This window comes from Phaethon aethereus, assembly GCF_964289735.1.
Source record: "Phaethon aethereus genome assembly, chromosome: 7".
In the NCBI taxonomy this organism is placed as follows: domain Eukaryota; kingdom Metazoa; phylum Chordata; class Aves; order Phaethontiformes; family Phaethontidae; genus Phaethon; species Phaethon aethereus.
This window is the reverse complement of record NC_138583.1, coordinates 32397965-32416197: the sequence shown is the minus strand read 5'-3', so window position 1 is coordinate 32416197 and position 18233 is coordinate 32397965. Positions and strand designations below refer to the sequence as shown.

The 18233-nt window shown below is 38.2% G+C and overlaps 1 protein-coding gene across 1 annotated transcript in view; it reads right to left on the bottom strand.

Annotated features, from left to right (window-relative positions):
- Window positions 1-1953: 1953 nt before the first annotated feature.
- FHIP2A (FHF complex subunit HOOK interacting protein 2A) overlaps window positions 1954-18233 on the bottom strand; it is a gene marked incomplete at both ends in the record, with an annotated part of 32434 nt that continues 16154 nt past the window's right edge. Inside the window, 12 exons of the mRNA XM_082002371.1 lie at window positions 1954-2059; window positions 2152-2255; window positions 3302-3442; window positions 7834-7977; window positions 9681-9771; window positions 11527-11670; window positions 12534-12703; window positions 13905-14097; window positions 14201-14277; window positions 14383-14497; window positions 15674-15870; window positions 16733-17026. Coding sequence (XP_081858497.1) covers window positions 1954-2059; window positions 2152-2255; window positions 3302-3442; window positions 7834-7977; window positions 9681-9771; window positions 11527-11670; window positions 12534-12703; window positions 13905-14097; window positions 14201-14277; window positions 14383-14497; window positions 15674-15870; window positions 16733-17026 — 1776 coding nt within the window. The remainder of the gene's footprint in view (window positions 2060-2151; window positions 2256-3301; window positions 3443-7833; window positions 7978-9680; window positions 9772-11526; window positions 11671-12533; window positions 12704-13904; window positions 14098-14200; window positions 14278-14382; window positions 14498-15673; window positions 15871-16732; window positions 17027-18233) is intronic.

The window sequence follows — 18233 nt, the reverse complement described above, 5'->3', positions numbered from 1 at the left end:
CTACGCTACTTTGACCTGCAGGTACTATCCTACCTGCTACTTTTGACACTCTGGGGCTAAATTCAGAAAAAAAAAAAAAGGTGAGAAAGTAAAACATGCTTTTGTTTGCCAGATAAATGCAACGCTCTGTACAAAAGCCTTCCAGTACAGAGAGCCACTGAATGCAGGTTTTACCTGCCAAAATGTTTCCCCATTTCCAGAACTGCCCTCTCCAGCTGAACGTGTACCGGAAGCTTTTACAGCAGGACCCTCTTCACTGTTGTGACAAGTATAAATTTAGCCCATTAACTGTGACATTGTTCTAATTAACCTGCTAATTTAAATGGCCTCTCAACATCCGGGTTCCATAAATATTAAAAAAAAAAAAAAGACGTCAAAGGCATGGATTCAGAGCAGAATCTGATTCTAGGTAGTCATGTAAATCCAGAAAAACTCTAGTGACTGAGAAAAGTAGTCCATATTTGCCTATGAGCAATGACATCTGAAATGGGCATTAGTTGTGCAAATAGGATAGTAGGAAAGGCAAATGAAGAAATACAACGTAAACACAAGGAGCTAAACTCTACCTTGCCTGCCTACAATATTACGTTCAGAGGAGGGGAAAGAGGTACTACACACCTGTGAGGAGAGCAGGACAGGTCTCATCCAAGTCACTCAGTGTGACTTGAAGGTTAAAGCACAGCCACCTGAGCCTGCCAGTGCATATGTGGCAGTGAGCAGCAAGTACTGCCTCAAGTGCAGGCTGCCATCACGCTAGAGAAGCAGAAGCAAAGCATGCTGAAGACCAAATGGCCCTCTGCTTGCAATGCAAATGCCTGCCCTGGCTGAGAGTATTCATATTGAAAAAGGTTCACTGAGAGATATTTCTGCATCCCAGCACTATGAAAAGCAGACATCAAGTTTGGTCCTATATATGGTATCAACGCTTTAACTGAATTGGCATCAGTCAAATCTTTTGCTGGGCACTATTGCTATGGTTAGATAAGCAATAACAACATTTCTAAAAATGACAGAATGTTTATGCTGCCAATTTTCAAGGCACAAAAGATTCTTAAACCAATTCAGGCTAAATACCAATTTAAGAGAAATTGAAAACACAGTTTCAGCAACAACTACTAATGACCTGTAATTAACTTCCCTGTAAAGGTGACATGAGTCAAGCAACTAGAGTTCACATACAAAAACCTAAAGCAAATCTAGTTACACAGATAACCTGAAGAGCAATCACATGAGAGACAAACATGCTAGAAACATGTACATTTCAAATATATTTGTTATGGATGTGATGCTGAATTAAGATTAATTCCATTAGTATTGATTTTACACTGGTATATCTCCTCAAGTAATCCATCAGGGAATCAAGCTGAGAGTTGCCTTTAAGATTCACCAAAACAAAAATGATCCCTCATTAATATATCCCACCATATATGGATTGGTGGATTTTTTGAACCTCTTCATTTTTAATAATATACATTGCAGCTATAGTTCTAATTTCCTTTCATATATCCAACTGAAAGGAACAAGAATTAGGAGGTAAAAATGTTATAAAATTAATTTGCTTTTTAAAAGTAATATGGTCACAAAAAGCGAATTGGTGCATGTGAGCCCCAGAACATACAAAAGACCCAATTCTCTAAACACTGTCATTGTAACAGAATAACCGAGGTCTGATGTCTGTGGTTCTTCATGCAGCTTTTGCAGCTCTTCACACAGTGGCTAGAAATGCTATGTATTGGTTTCTCCCAAAATGCCTTCAATCATATTCTAGGTCCATTTGAATCCCCCTCTCTTGCAATGTCAACATCTGGTGAAAGTAACTTGTCTTCCAATTCTGCCAAATGTCAACTGACACTTTGCCAGGAGGCACCACCTCTTCTTATCTCGGTGTTGTCAACAGTCTTTTCACTGCAACAGGCGAGGTGGTGTTACGGCATGGCTGCTCATCAAGGCTGCTTACGGTGTAGATGAGGCATGATACTTCACAAATGCAATTGCTGCCAGCTCTTTGCAGAATTCTTCCAGCACAATCACGCCCTCTAGTAACGTCATGTGGTCAATGCTGAGAAAGAGAAAAAAAATGAGCAGAGAATCAGGACGGGCACACACAAAAACCAGCGCGGGTCTTTGAGAATATGCAATGTTTTTACTCACATGGGCCCTTCGGGCTCCAAACCCAGCAGGCGTTTTCTAACCAGCAGAAGTTTGGGAGTGAAATCTGGGATGCGCTGGATTCTAACCATGAGATCCCCAACGACCTGTAAAGCACAGTGCCATCAACACACGAGTTAACACCTTTGCAGAGTGCCTGGCAGCAAGATTAAATGACAGCCTTCAGTGCCCAGGATGCAGACCCACTTCAGCATCCTCACAGGTTCACAAAACAACTGGCTGCTCTGACCCCAAAAAATGGGTGTAGAAAGTAAAAAGAGATAGAAAAGGACAGGAACTCGAGCCTTACTTGCCATTGCCACAAATGGCATTACTTATTTTAAGTACGTCAATGATTAATTTGTATTAGTAAATGTTGATGCAGGCAAATGACCAGTAAATTCCTGGGTTTAGGGAAAACACAAGGAAAGAGAGTGAAGATTGTATTTTGAAATGGGGAGGGCTGCTGTGAAAAAGGGAGCTAAGCCCTCTGTTAGTATTGGGCAAGCACCATTAATAGGCTCCTGACCATTTTAATAACAGCTGGTGCGAGCGGTAGGTGAGGGATCACTGGCTGAGAAGACTGCAGTGTGACAGGCACCCAGCCAGCACTTCTAGGATGCAGGTCTGGCAGGAAGGGATGGAATCAGAGAGGGAAAGGAAGAGGACTTTTGAAAAATCAGGACTTCATTGTCAAGAAAGGCCTTCATCAGAAAAAAAGGAGGATGAGCAGATATGCATCCAGCCACAGGGTATTCAGGAGTGTCCTTTCCCATCCAGGTGCAAACCTGTACTTAGCCTGTTCTTACAGCACTACCTGACATTGCCTGCAAGTGACAACAACGTGCCCTAGTCCAGTTTAAAGCAACATCATTACCAGATGGGATATTTTGCATCTACACAAAGAAACAAAGCAAACAAACAATTTTGAAGATACGCAGAATGAAAATAAATGCTGGGAAATACATTTTCCAATGTTTTTGGCAGAAAATCCATAATTCTGATTTTCAAAGCAAGAGGGTAAGTATCTATTTTCAGTGAGAAGCCATTTGACAACTTAAACTAGCCAGCAACTACTACCACTAACTACAAAGTTACTAAATATATCACTGCTGTATAGCCATATGTAAATATTAATGGTGTGCTTACTCACCCTGACAATAACAGAGAAGAGAGACCTGCAGCCAGGAGCTAGGTTTACATAAGGATCCAAAAGGTATTCATGTATATGAGGATGGGGAAACAGGGACAGTTTGGACAACACTGACGTAACTTGTAAATTTACATCATAGGGCTGCAAAAAATGGAAAACACAGTGCTTAGTTATTTTCATGCTGGTTTCTTTTCATCCAGCCAATGTTTATTTAACTACTAGAACCTTATATGCAGGGTTATGAATATAAAAAGATTAAAAGTTAGATTAGAAGACAAGCCCAAAACACTGCTTTCCACAGCAGGAGTGATGTGAATATCACAGTTAGAAATTAGATTTTATTATCCATGTAACTGCTACAACCACCTGAAGCTTTTGCACAATTGTTTGTTGTAGGGTAAGTCCTCTGCCTGTGAAATATTTCTTCAGCCCAGTAGCTAAACAAAAAACATAGAATCAGCCTAGATTAAACATCTGCTTGCTTCTCCTCGGTATCTGTGATGAGCTCAGGAAATTGAGACAAATCCATGTTTATGGCTAATATGGTATTTCTCTTCTACTTTCTTTTCTCTTGGAAAGTACCTTTGCAGAAGGCCTAGTCATCTTGTGGCAGCATGATATGGGAGGTGAGACAGTCCTAGGCTCGGAAAGCAGCATGACATTCTGAGCTTCTTCGCTACCTCCTTTCCCCAAATCAATCAAATGGGAGAGGCAACACTGTCAGATGCTGGAAAATGCTGATCAGTCATGAGGAAAAAAATAGTACCTAACTTTCTAGCAAAAAAAGAGTGCCTAGCTTAAAGGATTTTACCATTCCAGTGAGAAACTCACTTCCGTAAAAGCAAGTACTTTCACCATAGCTTCTTTTATGTTCCAAGTACTTTTTCTTCCATCTTTGATTTTCTCATGACAGTGAAAACAAGCTGACAGTTTAATTCAGCCCAAAATTTGCAAACTAATGGAAATTCCTTCCATCTATTCAGTGGTGGAACAGACTACATTGACAAGAGATGGACAGACATTCCCTTGGTACATCCCTATGCCACTCTGAAGGTATCACCAACACCCAGATAGTTTAACTTAATCTTGTTGATTTTACCTGAAGTGGATTACAGGGCCCTCATTCAATCTCTTTGACTGCATATTGGCAGTAACATCCTCAGTGGCATAATCACATCTAGAAGAGGATGATTTCATGGCCTCAAATTATCATCTTTATGCTCTCAAGTTAGCATTCCACTGAAGAATCAGAGAACAGATTCTTCCCTTTTCTAGACTGCAAGATTTGGAAGAATTCAGCTTTAGATTAAAACAGATATATTTAGATGCGTCTACATGCCTAAGCTTGCATTGGCCTACTCAACAGAGATCTGACACTCGATACACTTGCCTACATACAAATGTCTCGTGCCATCTCAAATGCTCGAGACTATCTGCTGGTCTCTTGATGGTTCCACAGAGGGTGGATCCTGCAAGATCTGTGTTGTAACTGCAAGCTTGTGGGAATATCTTGGGCATCACAAAAATGGCAACAGATACCTCAGTTCAGGCAACTGAGTCGAGCTTTCAGTCAATGCATTAAAAGGAAGCTGAGATGGTGATTCACTTCCCACTAAAAGAGACACCTACTTGCTTTTCAGTCCAGTAATTCCAGAGACTACTGGGGCTGTTCTGACAAAATTTCCGCTAACTAGATGTGGACACGTAACTAATATTTAGGTACCTTATTCCTGAATTCATTACTACACATTGTTGCATTGCAAAGGGAGTTGTCTTACAGATCTTTTAAAGTGAAAGCACATATTTGTCCCAGTCAGTAGCAGTTATTTCTGTACTTGATATTCCAGCAATAGATTCATCCCAATCTTCTAACAAACGAAGCTTTCAGACCCTGGACCAGAGATGTTATAGGTAAAAGAGATCACTACATTTTGAGTTACTGTGGAAAAGTTACTCTGCAGACAGAGACACAAATTCCTTCCAAAAAATCCATTCCTCTGTCTACCTAGCTGAACTGTAGGAGAATGTCTTTAGGGTTGTCTGAGTCAGTCAATTCATTAGGAAGCTTTGAAGCCATGAGCATTATCTGGTATCCACAAAAAGAGAAGGAAACAAAGTAGGAACACGTGCTGCAGACAGATTGTTGTTGCGATTTGAACTAACTGAGAGCATTAAGGAAAGCTGCTTCTTCACACAGAGCTTTTATTTCTGCCCATATGTGTCATCAGACTCAGTACAACAGCCTTGTATCAGATAACATCCTAAAAAATTTCTCTATAACTAAAAAGGTTAAAACCAGCAAAATCTGCAGTTCAGGAAATTCTTATAAAATTCTTGGGCAACAGTCAGTTCCATAGAAATACGTAGTATTTATAACAGGAGGAAGGAGGTACTGTCTAGCAGATGAGGTACTGGATTTGAACAGCCTTGAAATAAGTTACTTCACTTGTGTGCCTCTGACAGAAGACAGCTGAAACTAGGTTAATGACACCTACTACCTCTACAAAGTTTTCTGGTATCTACTGATAAAAACTGATAAAAACACAAGCACTACCTGTATTATCGTGACAAAGCAAAAAAGACATTGAACACAATGTGTAATTAGTACTGTGTCACCACTAAAGGCTTTTCAACGTTTTTCACTTTGTCTGGACATTAGCACCCATTATGTCAAATTTGTCATTGATAGGGCCCAGGTTTTGACAGCTTGGGTTTTGCTTTTTTCCCTATGTGATTTATGTGTTTCACTGTGAATAATCCCTAGAAATTTCGGTTTGGTTTTTAGGACAGGGGTTTGGTACAATATCATAAGAATTTATCCCTTCTGTCTGATTCAGGCAGTTCATTTTAATTCTTCTGGGGTCAAGAACCATTTTCGACACCACAGATCGTAACACCTTGCTTGACTAACCCAAATGTGTGTCATGCTGACAGACAGTATATCAAAATGGGCACTGTGCTTCCATGCCAGATGCTACTTTTGCTGTAACCGTACATATCTGACACTCAAGTGTTTCTCAAGGGATGTAACTTGGGTTCTTTACTTTTTGCAATTTATGTGTCATTGCTCAGACAAGGTTTTCATATACATGAGGCTTTTTTTCCCTAAGAGCTGATGATGCCCAGTTTTCTTCATGACTAATCTATAACCATTTCAGCTAATGAAGTGTGCAGAACATGCTTACTGGAAGCAAAACCCCGAGAATACACAATGTAACTATGGAAGTATTTGGCTTTCTTTTCTGACTTCTGAATTATAAAAGTTGGTACTCTCAAACATCCTTCTCCACTGAACACTCACAGAGCTGACCTAGAGGCTACTACCGGCTTCCTGACATGTTTCCTACACATTTATATGTTCAAATGGCTCTTGTCCTGCTTATGACCAGGAAGCCTGGCACTATCACAGCTAACTGTTTATTCAATAGATAGCTCCACATGCAGAAAAGAAAAGAATTGTACAAACTTCTGAAACTGGTACTACTGCATCTGTAGCAATGCCAGCTGGTATTACAGGGAGGGCAATCTAGACTTTCAGGGCTTGTTTTCACTGGTGATAAAAGTTATCTTCTTGATCTACAGCAGCAATATTGACTTGACTAACTTAAGTTCAGAGTTTATAGAAGGCAAACAAACATTAAGTTTTCACATAGGGCAACCGCCTTTTCACCTCCCTGAAACTTCACTTCCTCTCAGAAAGACTGGCTCATGCAGGCTGGCTAAACACAGAAACAAACATACATCAGGAAAATTCACTTTCTTTAAATTCCTTTGTACTAATCTGGGTCTGACATGTCACACCCCCTTTTCAGAACAAGGAGCCAGTCAGATCATATCTCATTTGTTTGCCCTTGGCAACTGTACTTTTATTATTTGAAGATAATCAAACAGGAAAAAAAAAACCTATTTTACATTGCCAATGGAAAAGGATACCTTCTAGAAACCTTCCATGCACTGGTAACAGTTTTTTCTAACTGTGAAAAAATGGGGGAAATGTTAGCAGTGATACAGTAAGTTCTTTTCATCTTACACAGTGACGTAAACTGCTTCCAGAACACGACTTCAGACTGAAGTTCACTGAAATGTGGCATAAGGGAGCTGTACAGTGTTTTATTTACTGAAAAATGTACATGCTTTCTAAGTGTAAATGCTAGAAAATGAAAACAGAATCAGTGATGCTAGCACTGAAGGATTCCGAAGATACTGTCTCACCCTTTTCTTTTACTTAAAGGATATTCTTGTCTTACTCATTAATTTAAATTATACTTCTGGTCAAGAAAACATTTGGTACACAAAGAAGTGAGTAACAAAGATAAGAGAGCTTTTGTTCTCTGCTTTTGTTAAGTTGATCATGCTGATCACTACAACATCCTGCCATCTACAGAGACCTGCACCAAGAACATGGGACATTCCACAATAATACAATGCTATAATAGACATCTGAGTGATGGGACTCCATGGGACCTTGGAGATCAGCCTTTTAGTAGTGATAAAAGTATCAGAAATGGAATTCATAACCTGCTTTTCCTTACCTGGTCAAGAATCCTGCCCATTCTTTCAAACAGGACTTTCAAGAAGTGTCCTTCAAAAAATGGTGCTTCTAAATTGCACTTTTCCAAAGATCTGGGAGATCCAGGCCACTCCCACCGTAAGCAGATGACACAATAATCTCGGAACTAGAAAAAAGTAGCGAGGAAAACAGATTGAAACCTCCACAGAAACCATTTCTTTTCTTTTAATACTCAATATACCTTAAAACCATACATTAAAAATCTAAGCCACAAAAGAACAGTCATTCTAAAATAAACACAATTGGTTTCTGTGCAGGCACCTCATTTTCTTCTTGATATTCATGCTACTCGGGTAGTCTCAAAAACACAATGAGTGGAGAACAGCAGCTGGGGCCAAAACACAAAGCAAAGCCAACAATACATATTCTGATAAGGGTTCTTCTAAAGCAGAAATTGCTTTCATATACATTCTTGTTGTCAGGACATTACCACACTTTTACTGTATTATGTGTAGCTTATCTTGCTATCCAATCTATATTGCTCTCTAATTCCCAGGATGGGAAAGGCATCTGTATATGCAGGAGATACAAATAAAAAAAGTACTTGAGGGCTTCCTCTTCCTTCTCTTTGTTTTCTGTCACCCATAACAGTCTTTCTCAACCTCTGCCTCTGCCTCTGATTTGCTGTGGGCTGCCTGATGTCTCACTTTTAGGGAATTACATATTGAAAGGAGCACAGGTTATAGCAGTGAAAATAAGGAACACAGGAATAAACAGCAAAAGAGAGACAAAACAGACTCAGAAATTCATCACTGCATGTGGCTTACCTACTTGTACAGGCTACCAGGAATAGAAATATGGAGCAGAACAGCTATTTGGATGTAGTAATAGCAATAGGCAGGGCTATTCTTAGGGGGGAAATATTTTAAGAGTAGCTGTATCATTGTCAGGAAGTGACAGAAACCAATTCTGTAATAACTCCCAGAATACTCTTTTTCCCAAGGCATGAAAGAGATACAAAGATTATATGTGTTTTCTGAAATCCAAGAATAGAACATAGGGGAATTTTACATCAGCCTTTGTTTTCTATTCTTTGTTTTCTATTCCCTTGCTTTTCAAGGGAGACTACAGATAAAACAATATAATAAATAGAAAAATCCAAGCTTCCCATCTTAAACTGCTGATATCATAATTCAGAGGTTATGGGATTTTTGAAGTACCTACTAAATATAGCGCTCTCAGTAACTCTACTCCTTTGCATAAATTTTTCAATTCTAGAAGGAAGATTCACAGGGCTTCAATAAGAAAGCTGCAAATAAACGGTGAGTGTCCTCTGACTAATGAAACTTTAGATTACGTTTGTAAAAACAAATCCCGCATTTATTTCAAAACAGTAAATCATAAAGCTTTCCTACCTATCAAAACTCCCAACTTCAAACCTGAATGCCTTAGGCTGCGCATTCCCTGTGATGAGCCTTTATTTTTCAAGTCCCAGATTGCATAACTCCTATGCAGCATTTTAATTTCCCTTTAGTCCTTTCAAGCAGCTTGGCAGGCAATTCTCCAAGAGAATGCAGATAAATGCAAAAGCAAATTAAGAATCTATCCGCAGTTCAGATTTTCTCTCAGTGTATTTGTTATATAAATATTAATGCGTTTAATGTCATCCATTATTCCCACTAGAGTAAGACAAGGTATATTCACCATCAAAAGGTCTCCACAGGTAAGTTTTTATTAGAAAATAAAAATTGAATTTTCCCATCTTCCATTATAAAAAGATGCATTTAATAGGACTATTTATAGAATAATTTATATAGTCTCAGAAGCATTTCAAATGCTGAAGGACCAAGGAAGACTTCACTGACTTACTTGTCTGTGGGCATCTCTGAGGTAAGTATCATAACCTGTACCCTCCACATGGTATGATGACTTAGCTTCATCAGGTACAAGACAGAGAAAACTAAGGAAAAAAAAAGTACATTCATGAATATCTATAATCCACAGAGCACCAGATCAATACTTTCTCATCATCTGTAACAGGGTACACAATACTGAAATGTGTGGCCAATTAATCCACAGATTCTACCACAACTTTATGTGAAGTACAGAGAATACGAAATCTGTTTAAGCATGTCTATTTGTCGTGGTTTCGCCGAAACCAGGACACTATTCTAGCTGCTGTTTGTAATAACAAGATACATACTTCAGAAATTTTTGTACCTAGCACTAGAGGCAAGAAACTCAGCATTTTCTGAGCCTTAGCAGAGAGAATGGAGATGAAAAGGAATATTCATAACCAGGTCAAGTATTTGCTATAGGTCAGACTCCATCTTATTATAAAGCATATGGAAAATCTACTGGGGAATAATGAGCTAAAAGAGGAGGAGAGTTACAGTTAAAATTCTTTTTAACCTACTGGACAGGCAGCTTTATTTACCATAGTTTTTTGTCGTAAAAAATGAACATCTAAGAACACACGGGAATATTTGCATATAAATGTCCCAGTTATAAATACCTGCCTTTGCCAGGTATGTAGTGCAAATACTATATGCCCTTATTACTTCACCAATATCTGACATAAAAAGCACCAGGAAATTCTGAATCTTCTTAGAGAGGAACTGTCCTTTAAAAATAAATAAAAAACCCTAAAGTTTCTGGACAGCAAAATAAAACTCCGTCTTTGGACCCTGTTTCCAAATTTCAGCTTTCTCCACACCCCAAGAACTGCTGGGGGCCGCTGTAAGATTTATATGCAGAAATATGTAGTAGCTGACTCTTTGTATGGGGTCCATCTTATCTGAAAAAATATAAATTTACAAAACATTGCAAATCCTGAAGACATTTCTATTCACTGATGGAGATTACATGAGTTGAATTTAGGGGAGTGTACTTTGCATCTTTGCTCCAAACCATGTCCACCATAAACTATATATAGCAGTACTGGGGGAAAGAGGGCAAGAAGTGACTACACCATTCTATGCTGACTGTCCTCAGGCTGTTTGCTTCCTTTGGCTAACACCTTTGATTATTTCTGGGTAAGTAGATAGGTCAGCACTGAAATACCAGTGCTGCTTTGCTGGCATGTATTAACAGAGCAAACAGCATTTGTCCTAATATTAGTTGCTAAGAGAATTACCATCACTAAGTTGCTTAGAGCAGAGCCTGTCCTCTTTGTGATATCCAATTTGCAGTACATCTAACATGCAGAAAGGTATGTTACCAGTGACAGAGATGTCCCTCCATTTTCAGGGAGCACAAGGTTATCCCTAGCATGGCAATGCTTTACTTATACATATGTGTTTAAGGAACTTTAGGAAGTTTGAGGGGTTCTTTCCCCTAAAATGTTTATGGCAAGACTCCCCAAACTTCTCCAGGAAGGTCAAGTCCTGTAACAGCAGTTTAAGTACAGCAAATATTTTTGAGAAAAGAAAGTTTTATAAAGAACAAGCCTTTCATCATGAAATCTGAATATTCAACTAAACTATGAGCTGTAAAATTCTTCTATTTTTCTCATTTATGTTGAATTATTTTTACTTATTGTAAGCTCTATTCTTTCAGGAGTAGCTTTCTGATAAAATGCCACATAATTTCCTTCTGTGGAGTCATTTTACCAGCTGGCACAGAGTAACATCCATTACAGAGTACATTTGATTTGCACAGTATGTGCAGACACCCACACATTCAGAGATTTCTTTAAGTGTTTGTTTCAACTTACCTATTTACAATTTTATGAACTTCAGTCTTCCCATCATTTTTTGGATGTTCTGGACTGACAGGTGGTGAAGCACTGAACCACTCTTGAGTTGACAATGTGTTATCTGGAGACAGATCAGTAAATAACGGATCTTCTTCTAGGTCTCTGTGAGATTATATTAGACAAAAACATAATCATTCACAGCATGTTATGGAAGGCAGGAAAATCTCTAGGTCAAAGGGCATGCTTTCTATTTTTCTTCTCTGAACAACTAAGATGTTTAGAACACGATCATATGCATGTCTTTTTACCTAATTAATATTCATAAATATCAACCTTTACAAATACCCAACAAACTTGGTTTTGAAGAAAAATCCTAACTTCTTGATCGGAACAACAGAGTAGACATTTTTGACTCGTACAAAATGACTGCATTAAATCAGTTAAACTCTTTAGCCACATTTTTTACATGAGAGAGAGTCATACTCCAGGAAATCATTAGATTATTTTAAATGACTCGGAAATATCTAAATTAAAATGCCTAAAATAGCTGGTGTGACTAGTTCTTACTCCTCCATCAGTAAAAAAGGGACTTACAAGAGTTATGTAGGGTAATTAAAAGGATTTTATGTGAAGTGTCTCAGAAAAGTTCTTCCATCAAAAAATGATTCAAGAACATAAATGTAAGTAAGAGACCTAAGTGATTGACTTCAAGAATAATCTCACTGAAAACAATACCAATATGCATAGACTTAAGCTAGGTAGATGCATAAGTAAATTGATATGAAGACCTTTGTGTGCCTATTGTTCTGGAAACAGGCTTTTGGTAATTTTAGCTTTTCTTTTACTGTTCTAAAGTTTTCCGTAAGTTGCTGACACAGTAATTTCTGCACCACCTTATGGAGAGGGATTAATACATACAGCACTCACAGTGCTATCTATGCTCACTTACTGAAAAAAACCTGTTTTGCTCTAAAAATAAGGATCCAAGTTAGCTGTTGTGAAAACTTCCCTTAAAAAAAACTTACACTGCTCCTGCAATCTGTCCATTTTCAACCACATCTTTATCTTCTTGACAGAGAGGCTTGTATTCCATATAGTTTCGTTCTTCTAAATTTCTCAGAACCAAATTATAAAGAATGTGCTCATTGGGTTTTTGCAAAAGGTGCTCAAACATTCGTAAAGTCATTATGCTGATCTGCAACATAAAAAGCAAAAAACCTGATGAACCACTGCCTTATGCTTTTTGCCTTATATCTGGTTTGTACATCCTAGAACATTGCAATCACTTATTTACATTATGGAAGGAAGCAAAAATCCTAAGAAGAATTAGGAAATTGTTATGCTGAATGTGGTATAAACATGGATGAAGAGTTCACACACATTTGAAGATCACTATGTGGATGTATTTTTTTCCTGTAAAATAAAAATTACTCTAAAATCTGCCAAAAGTACAATACAAAGAACATTCGGAGAACTGGCAACTTAGCTTTGCATATTACAGTCAGATCCATGCTGGAAGATGATTAGCATTGTGCAAGTGAGACACAGAACAGGACTTAAAGTTAGTGATAAAAACCCAGAATGAAACAAAGTAATACTGCGATATTATGACTAGAACTATAGGCTAAGATTTTTACATGGGGATATCATATAGGTTTTTAAAGGAGACTGACTTTAAGCAATACAGAGACAGTTTTTAAAGACAGCTTTAGAGTGCTTAGCTTTGCAAAGATCAACTAATATATACAGATAACTCGTTTTGACAGGGTGAGCAGATAAGTGTACTGAAAAAATGGGTATGTGAAGGCATAGATTTGTATTTCAGGCAAGCTTGGTTTTTATTTGAAAAAGAAGAGGGTGGAAAAAATGAAACAAGCAGCTCCTGAGACGGGATTTTAGTGAAGTCAATTATTTTAACAACGTTTACTGTGTGTGAAGTGCTTAAAGTTATTATATCATCTTTTAATTGGCATTGTGTATATTCTCTGACCACAGTTACTTTATATAAAAAATAACAAGCTTTTAACTATGCCTTATGTGGTAACACGACAGAATTGACACATGGAAAATAACAGCAATGCAACATATAACAAAGCATGAATTAAAATGTAATTACAGAAATTGATTTTGCCGTATCTTACAGATGAGCAAGCCCAACTAGATATGCATAGGGGGCAAGCAAATTCAGCAAAGAATCTTTATTAACAGGAACAATGTGCTAGCTGGAGAAAAGAGCTTGCCTTTCATTTTCTAAAGGGAATTTATAGGGCTGGCAGTCAGAACTCTTTTCCTTGGCAAAATAAGTTAGCTGACACAAATACGAAAAGACCTCACAATGGTGTTTTTACAGACTCTGTGCAAGACAGAACTGGCCAGCAGACATTACCACTTCTCACCTCATCAGAAATATGATCACAGTGTTCGATTAACCTGTGTCGCAATGGATGTCTGTTGATGTCTGTCAAAGTTTCTGGCTCTCTGTGTTCTCCAAGTATGAAATAAACTACTTCCTGCAGCAGGACATCTGAAGTCACTTGACGCACAATGCGATGCAATAGCGCAGTTGATGTGAGGATTCCGATCTCTGAACTGAACAAAAGACTTCATGTCAGATATGCCGTGGATTTCAGATGAAAAAAAATTAAGCTTGATTCAGATTCTGTTTTGCTGTGTCTTGTAGCATGCTACTCACGTTTGCATCAGCTGAGGTTCCATAACATCAATGAAAAATCGTTCCCGCACAGCTTTTGCCATAGCAACAGCAGTGGTCTGAAACAAAAGTAGAAAATGGTACGTCTCAAACTCAAAAGCTAAGAAACAACTGGAACTACTTATTTGATAAATATATTCGTATCATTTGTAAACATTTCAAACCTTTTGTGCTTCTTTGATGAGTTGATCACAGTAGTCAAACCATGAAAGAAACGAAATCAACGCTCTTTTCCCTGGAAAAGCAGATGCATCTTCTTTGTGGCTATAGGAATCCAAACTAGAGAACACAGGGAAAAATACTTAGTCTACCAGTAATTGAAGAATCTTTGACTTTATTCTTACTGAACTTAACAGAGTAATAAATGATCTACTTGCAATAAAGTGAACATTAAAACAGCTTTTCTGCTGGTCTGTACTATTCTGCTAGTGCTATTACTACATGCTTTTTCAGTGGCATGCTAAAGGATACATAGTATGCACAGCAGAAGAACTCTGTTTGGTTAAGTATTTCTTGAGTCAGAAGGGAAAACTGATCACCTAGCTTTGTTCTCGCAGGAAACAGACCACAGAAAATGAATCAATAACTCCTGTAGTCAGAGAACCGTAAAATAAAGGGAATTGCTCTTCTGTACTCTTTAAGTGACCTCAATCAAGTCCACCAAAATGACAAATGTGTACCTGAACTAGATTGTATCCTTCAGAAAAAAACATGTATCCCAATTTAAAGACTCTACAAATTCACCATTTTTCATTGGTAAAGCACTCCAATACTTATTTATCCCACTATTCAAAGTTGTGGGTTTTTTCCCTTCTAACTTCAAACTCCAACCACCAGAAATTTTGGTAGTTATTTTGCACATATCTACTTTTTGTCTCAGCACCAATAGATCACGAGCAATTCATAATAATGAAGGCAGAGTGGGGAAGAGAAATGTTTTGAGAATCTAACACGCAAGCAGTTAGGATAACAGGCATGTACCTTTTGCTTCATGCTGATGAGTTATGCAGTAATTCTTTCCTTTTTTGCTGCAAAAATTTTGCAACAGGCTGCTATCAGACATCCTTCCTGTCCCCTGCAGCAGGTTACAGTGCTCACTGTGTACAGTGAAAAGTTTATGTTTCCTAAATCCTTAACATCTGAACATGAAAATAATTTGTCCCTGATACTGCAACTACACCACCACAAACTGCTAACATAATTCAGTGGAAAAACTTGCCCCTGAGGAATCTCTGCAAGGCACTAGCAGCCAAACCTGGCCCCATGTCAGAAATCACACATACACTGGACGCCCGAAGTTGTACCACTATGCTGCAGCTGGGATCTCAGCTCTGCTCTTGAGACTTTAGCATAGGGATGTGAATATTTTATACATCTTATCTTCCTATAGAAAATTAGTTTCAGGGAGGGGTATAAAGTTACCTTGGGTATTAAATACAAAAATAAAATTCTTACCCCCAGTTAATTGCCTCCACTGTTTCAATGTCTAAGGGATCCAGTGACTGAGGCAGGGCTTTGTAGAGGGTGGCCAGCCTGTCTGTCAACAATTCACATAAACAAGTGCTTTGAGTCAGGCACTTGGCAGCTGCTGGTTCTGGCAAACTCACCAAAAGCATGAGACCTTCACAGGCCTTCACTGCTATCCGGCCATCCTGGCAGAAGGGCATGGAAGAATTAGTCAGAGGGTGAATGAAACTCACTTGGAATCAAGAAGCAAACATCTCCCAAATAAAACCACTCCATTCCCCCACAGTGAGTGAATGCATTGATTTTTGTTGCCTTTCCAGCAATTACAATTTATTTCTACTGAATTTGGATAGTACAAAATAAAGAATCTCACCTGAATCCATGTCAAATACTAAGAATGCAACTGCAGCCTTCAGGTTGACAGAACTAGTGCTGAAGGTCCGCATAAGACCAAGATATTAGACAATGTAAACTATCCCTTAACAATAATGAGGCACATCGGTAGATTTGGTTTTCTGCTCTCAACACTGCTGTAGCAATTACAGGCTTACCCTCCTCTAAGTTTTCTGAAAGAATCCGAGTATGAAATCGAGGATGGAGCTGGGTAAGACATATACCAGTTGTTTTTCAAAGAAATCAAAACCCTAGAGATAGCCCAGTGCTCTTCCAAAAAAAGTGGATTTGGTTCAGTCAGTGCAATTGTGAGTAGTTTTTAAAATATTCTCTTGTGGTATATTTAACCTAATGATTACCCTGTGTAGCTTGTCTGTGAAATATGCAGCATCCTACACAAATTGCTCAAAAAACACATTACCATCAACAAACTTAATATTAATGTAAAAAATAGTATCTTTACTTCAATCTGAATTGGCAAAGAAAATTGCCAATTTATAAAAACCACCTGCAAAAGAAACCTCGTTTTACTTCTTATAGTTAAAATACAGTTGTGTACATACATGTATATTCACTCCTTCCCACTTCACACAGCATCCACACTTTTTCATCATTTTATCACGTTAAAAAGAACAACAACAAAAAAAAACTCACAGGACTTTTAGTGAGGTTTAATAGAGAATTCACTAAATTGTAGTCTTGATTGGGACAAACAGTGGAGGACTCGGGTGATGATGTGACATTTAGTTCATCCAGACTGAAAGAGAGATCATCCGCCTGTTGCGGGAGGTCACCTTCCTTCTCCATTTGCTCCACTCCAGCAGCACTAGATATTTCTTCAGGCTGAACAGGCTGTCCCGTGTCTGTTGTCAAAGAGTCTTGGCCTCTCAGCATGTCTTCTGTGATTACACTTGCTGATCCTTTGGAAGCCATTGCTTTTAACTTACTCTGCAAAGCATTTTGTTGGAATTACATGGTTGAAATTACTGTCCATCCTGAAGCAGAAATTTACTAAAAGCAATTTTTTTACATCAGCATTTGAAGTAGTTCTCTACAAGGCTGGATAGTAACCATGTAGAATGTAATGGGTTGCAGGAGCATGGGAGTTTTTAAACTTTGCACTTTTTTTAACCTGCTTAAATTTCTCTTAAGCCCTGTACCATTTTAGTTCAAGGCTGAATATGCCGTTTACAAAGAGGTGGCATCTTTTTCTCTCCACCACTGAAGGCAAATATACACTTGATTTGCCCACTATTTGATGGAAGTTTTTTATTCACCTTGTGAGTGCACCTTTAGACCCTAGCACACAGTGTAAAACGTTCCTTCTCGGTCAAGGCCTCAAATTCATCTAGCGTCTGAAACACTACTTCCAGTTAGAGTCATACAATTAAATTAATTCTAAACTTCTTGAGATTTTATCTTCAACACAAAATGGAAAAAATGTCTTTTATGACAGCTGAGTATTCTCAAGTTGTGTTTCACATGAAGAAAAAGTTCAGTAGATTGAATGGACAGAAGATACTAAAAGTCAGCACTGGGCACTGAATACTATAACAGATCAAAGAGAGCCTTCTTGGAAGCTACAAAGCATCTCTGCATAGCTTGAAAGAAAGCAACCCATCTCTCTTCCCATAAATCTGTCTCCGGCACGTAAAAGAGACATTTAAATTTGTGCTCTGTAATACCAAAAAGAAACTCATGGCAAGGCAAGAATTCAGTGCTCTTCTGGCATAAGCAGAGGTGAATAATACTATATTAGAACTATAAATTAGGTTTCAGCACAAGACATTTTTTCAAGTGAGTACAGTAGTGAGATTATAAATCCAAAGCGTTTCCCTCCTCTGTGGTAACACCAAAATTATTACAAATGTATCTCAAGCATTAATAATTTAAAAGAGTAACCATTTGGGGTTAATGGTGTTGAGTACATACAAACCAGCAGGGACTAATTACATAACAGTCTTAGGCAGCAAACTAGAGAACTACTGTGAATGCTTGCTTGCTTGATGTGCGTTCATTGTGGAGAGTTTGTACTGAATGTTGTGATACACTCATATAACCAATTCCCTGGAAAGGCAACCCAGTGGTAAAAGCAGCACACTGCATGCTACAAAAAAAGTATGATTCTTGACTACAATAGAAAAATTACTCCTTC